At 63.1% G+C, this 4622-nt stretch overlaps 1 protein-coding gene and 1 non-coding gene across 2 annotated transcripts; both read left to right on the top strand.

Moving 5' to 3' along the window:
- The first annotated feature begins 1164 nt into the window (after window positions 1-1164).
- Window positions 1165-3373, top strand: RPL10 (ribosomal protein L10). Its single transcript, XM_057414117.1, has 6 exons — window positions 1165-1239; window positions 1331-1389; window positions 1476-1583; window positions 1666-1804; window positions 2349-2511; window positions 3022-3373. Exons 1-6 carry the CDS (start codon window positions 1217-1219, stop codon window positions 3175-3177), a joined length of 648 nt encoding a protein of 215 aa, XP_057270100.1. The 5' UTR covers window positions 1165-1216; the 3' UTR covers window positions 3178-3373.
- On the top strand, window positions 2142-2283 carry LOC130601791 (small nucleolar RNA SNORA70). Its single transcript, XR_008972752.1, has one exon. It is a non-coding gene; the product is annotated as a small nucleolar RNA SNORA70 (small nucleolar RNA).
- Window positions 3374-4622: the final 1249 nt, after the last annotated feature.

Consider the following 4622-nt stretch of genomic DNA (forward strand, 5'->3'; position numbering starts at 1 on the left):
TCCAACCCTGCAAGTTTTCAAGATGCAGCCAGATGAAGTCCCAGGTAACCTGGTTTGATCTTACACCTACCTTACTTTGAGCAGAAGGTCAGACTGGAAAACTCCCTGAGCTCCCTTCCAGCCTCAAGTATCCCATGATCCTATGATTAGAAGGCTGCCTCTCCTACTGCATACACGCTGATGCCTGGAGGCTTGCCAACTCAATACATACTAATAGTACCACATTCATATGACCCATTTTTCAATACCTGTGCACTTCTAGAGTCTATAAATTAGGAATGAAAGAGTCTAAGCAAGACATTGAGTACAAAGGCACTTACAGACCCTTCTATAAAGATTCTTCAGAAGCTACAATATTTTGTTTATATATGAGAGCTTAGTCTTCACTTATAAACACACATCCATAATCTTACAACCTCAGTTCTAACATGCTTAAGGAAATCCACTGTTTTTTATTCAGACATTCAGTAAATCATTTCCCTCATTTCCTTACAACACATCATACTTGCACTAAGGTTTTGGGGAAAAAAAAAAAGGCTGTTAGGCTTTTACCAAAAATACTACTTACTCTTAAAGTCACCACTCTTGCTTTGGGATTACGAATAGATGTCCCTGAAGACACATAATCTGTTGTTTCAATTTCTCAATAGGAAAATGCTGTCTACATTTCTCATCACTGTCCAAAGCAGACTGACATTCAGTGCAGAAATCTGCATAATAAAGTGAGAAAAACACTTCTAATACCTGTTGGGTTGGTTTGAGAATTTTGAAATTTATTGCAATGCATCTTTTAAAAAGTTCATTTATAGAAACTGTATTCATTTAGATAATGTCAGAGCCTCTGCTAAACTTGCTCCAGTATTTCAATGTCTTTCTTTGTACTGAATTTCAAAATAGGACACAATACTCCAGGTGCAGTCTCTCACAATTGCCAAATAGAATCACAGAATGATTCAGGTTGGAAGGGACCCTTCAGGATCACCAAGACCAACCCCCTGCCATAGGCAACCGGAAGCCGAGGGGCGGGGATACTATAAAAGCCGCGCGCAGGCGCCACCGCCCTCTCTTTGGAGCTGGGCGAGGTGAGCTCCGCTCCGCGCCGGGCCGGGCCGGGCCGGGGGGGTCATGGCGGGGTCATGGGGGGCTTCCCGCCCCTCCCCCCGCCCCTCCCCCCCAACCCTCCCCGTTCTCTCCCGCAGGTCCCGGAGCCGCCGCCATGGGCCGCCGCCCGGCGCGATGGTGAGGCGCGTGACGTCAGCGCGGAGGGGGTGGTGACGTCATTGAGGGGGTGGTTTTGGGGTTCCCCCATTAATCATCACCTCCCCCCCAGTTACAGGTACTGCAAGAACAAACCGTACCCCAAGTCCCGCTTCTGCAGAGGGGTCCCCGGTGAGTCCCCAACACGCCCCCCAAAAACCCTCTCCTGCGGGCCCCCGTCATCGCCCCCCATTGATCCCCCCGTTTCCCCTCCATAGACCCCAAGATCCGCATCTTCGACCTGGGCCGCAAGAAGGCGAAGGTGGACGAGTTCCCGCTCTGCGGGCACATGGTGTCAGATGAGTACGAGCAGCTCAGCTCCGAAGGTGCGTGTGGGTCACGGGGGGGGCTCTGTGGGGTGAGCCTGGGGCATAGGGTGACCCCTCCCATGGTGTTTGTGCCCCCCAGCGCTGGAGGCCGCCCGGATCTGCGCCAACAAGTACATGGTGAAGAGCTGCGGGAAGGACGGGTTCCACATCCGCGTGCGCCTGCACCCCTTCCACGTCATCCGCATCAACAAGATGCTCTCGTGCGCGGGGGCCGACAGGTCAGGGTGAACCCCCCACACCGGAGGGGGGGCCCACAACCGGGGGGGGGGGAAGGCAGGATGTGCCGTGGTGCCTCCATCCTCATCCCATCGGGAGCTCAATGCCACCCCCGTATCGAACCCCCCCATTCTGCCCCCAGTTTTGGGGTGTTTCTGGAGTCAGGGCTCCACTGGGACGTTGGGGGGATTTCTCAAAGGGGGGGCTACCCCCCGCTGCTGCGGTGGATTCCTGGGGGGGACTTTGGGATGCAAACTCCATTGGCTGCGTTGCAATATGGGGATGCCCCTGTCTCCCTATGGGGGTACCCCCGGGGGTCCTCCTGCCCCCCCCCCCCCCCCGCAGCTAATTAAGCCGGCCGTGGCCCCCCCCCGGTGGGGTCCCGGCGTGCAATGGCTGCGCACAGCAACCCCCCCGGCTGTGTAGGGCACCCCACTGCCCCCTCCTCAGTGGGGTGCTCCAAGGGGCCGGGGGCACAGCCCTTCCCCTCCCTCCCTAGGGCTGGGTGTGGGGGTGCCCCCCCTCACCCCCATCATCCCCCCCCAGGCTGCAGACCGGGATGCGCGGCGCCTTCGGGAAGCCGCAGGGGACGGTGGCGCGGGTGCACATCGGCCAGGTCATCATGTCCATCCGCACCAAGGCCCAGAACAAGGAGCACGTGGTGGAGGCCCTGCGCCGCGCCAAGTTCAAGTTCCCCGGGCGCCAGAAGGTACCGGGAGGGGGGACCCCAATGGGGGCGGGCTCAGTGTCCCCAATGGGGAAGGGATCCCTGTGTCCCCAGTGGAGTGGGGGTGTTCGTGTCACCCCAGGAGCTGCTCTTCAGGAAGGGAGACTCGGGGGGGCGCAGATGTTGATTGGGGGGGATGTCTCGTGGTGTCTTCCATACAGTGTGCCCCATGCCATGGTGTCCCCCGCAGGACGTCCTGTGGTGTCTTCCATACGGTGTTCCCCATAGGTTATCCCATGGCGTCCTATAGCTCCACCCAGTGCTCCCCCGCAGGACGTCCTGTGGTGTCTTCCATACGGTGTTCCCCATAGGTTATCCCATGGCGTCCTATAGCTCCACCCAGTGCTCCCAGTGGATGGGACACACACCAGAAGGGGGGACCCATGTGCCCCCCAAACGTGCGGGGGGGGTGGGAGCTTGAGGCATATCTCATGGGGTGAAGGGGAGGTTCTGGGGTGCCCCTGACCCCGTCCCTGCCCTTCCCCCCCCCAGATCCATATCTCCAAGAAGTGGGGCTTCACCAAGTTCAACGCCGACGCCTTTGAGGAGATGGTGGCTCAGAAGCGCCTCATCCCCGACGGCTGCGGCGTCAAGTACGTCCCGTGCCGGGGGCCGCTGGACCGCTGGAGGGCGCTGCACGCGGCCTGAGCCCCCCAAACCCCGCTGTGGGACCTCCCGGCAGCGAGCACCGCCAGGGGGCGCACTTGCAGGGAGGGGGGCGCTCCTCCAGGTGGGTGCGGTTCCCCACCTCCCAGTGCGCCCTCTGGCGGGTGGGAGGACTTGGGGGAGGCCCCGTGTTGCTTTCGGGGGTCCTGGCACAAATAAAGGTCTGTGGAGCCCCTCCCCACTGCATTGCTCTGGTTTGGGGGGGGGGGGGCGTAAATGGGGGAGGGGCTTGGACCCCCCATAGATGCGGCTTCACAACTGGGGTGAAATGAGTAAAAATGAGGCTTTGCTTTATTCCCAACGTGGCCCCTCCCCCCCCCCCGGGGCTGTACAGACAGGGAGGGGGCGGGGCAGGAAACGGGGGGGAGGGAAGGGCAGCACCTCAGGTTTGGGGGGCAGGGGGAATAGGGGAGGTCACCGCGGGGGGGGGTATTAAAAAAAAACTATAAAAACCCAAAACTTCACATTCACAGACGATGATGAGGGGGCGGAGGGGCGCTCAGCCCCCATTGTGCTTAGGGGAGGCCCCCATCAAATGAGGGGAGGGGGCTGCGGGAGGCGGTTTCCCGCTGTAGCACCAAGAGCTGGAGGGTTCCCCCCACAGCACAATGGGGGCGGGGTCCCCGTTACACGGTGGTGACCGAGAGCAGGGGGCTCCCCCCACCGCGCCCGCCCTCGCCCCGCGCCAGCATCTCCTGGATCGTGACCCAGTTATCGAGGATGCGGCGGCTCCGCTTGCGGGGCCCGCGCCGGGCGGCCCCGGCCAGGGGGGGCGGCTCCGGAGCCCCGGCCCCGGCTCCCGGTCCCGGCGGCTCGGCCCGGCCCTGCAGGAGCAGCTCCCGCCGCCGCCGCTGCTCCCGCGCCCGGGCCAGGTGCTGCTTGCGCTGCTCGCGGCTCCAGTAGCGCCCGGTCTTGAGCTCGCTGCGGGCGTCGTCGTCCGTGGTGGAGCCGCCGCGCTCCTCCAGGATCTTGATGGCGCGGGCCTTGAGCAGCCGATCCCGGCCCGGCCGCTTCCCCCGCGGGCCCCCGCCGCGGGCAGCCCCGGCCCCGGCGCCCGGCACGGCCCAGCCCCGCGGCGGGGGGGAGCTGCGGCAGCTCTCGCCCGTGTTGTAGGCGCTGGTGCTGTCCCGCTCCGGCGCCTCCGAGATGTCGGCGAGGCCGCGCTCCCGCAGCCGCTCCGCCGCCTGCGCCCGCAGCAGCTGCCGGCACCGCAGCTCCAGGAGCCGCAGCTCCTCCCCGAGCAGCGCCAGCTCCGCGCCGCCGCCCGGCCCCGCCGCGCCCCGCCGGCCCCGCAGCTGCCGGTAGCGCCGCAGCTCGGCCGGGACCAGCGGCGCCGCCGCGGCCCCCGGGGAGAGCCCCGCTCCGGGCGGCGCCGCGCAGCCCGCGCCGGGTCTTGGCGCGGACCCCGCTCTGGCGCCGGGCATTAC

This window comes from Pezoporus wallicus, unplaced genomic scaffold (assembly GCF_028554395.1).
Source record: "Pezoporus wallicus isolate ANWC-B61680 ecotype Strahan unplaced genomic scaffold, APGP_CSIRO_Pwel_v1 contig_11865, whole genome shotgun sequence".
NCBI lineage: Eukaryota > Metazoa > Chordata > Aves > Psittaciformes > Psittacidae > Pezoporus > Pezoporus wallicus.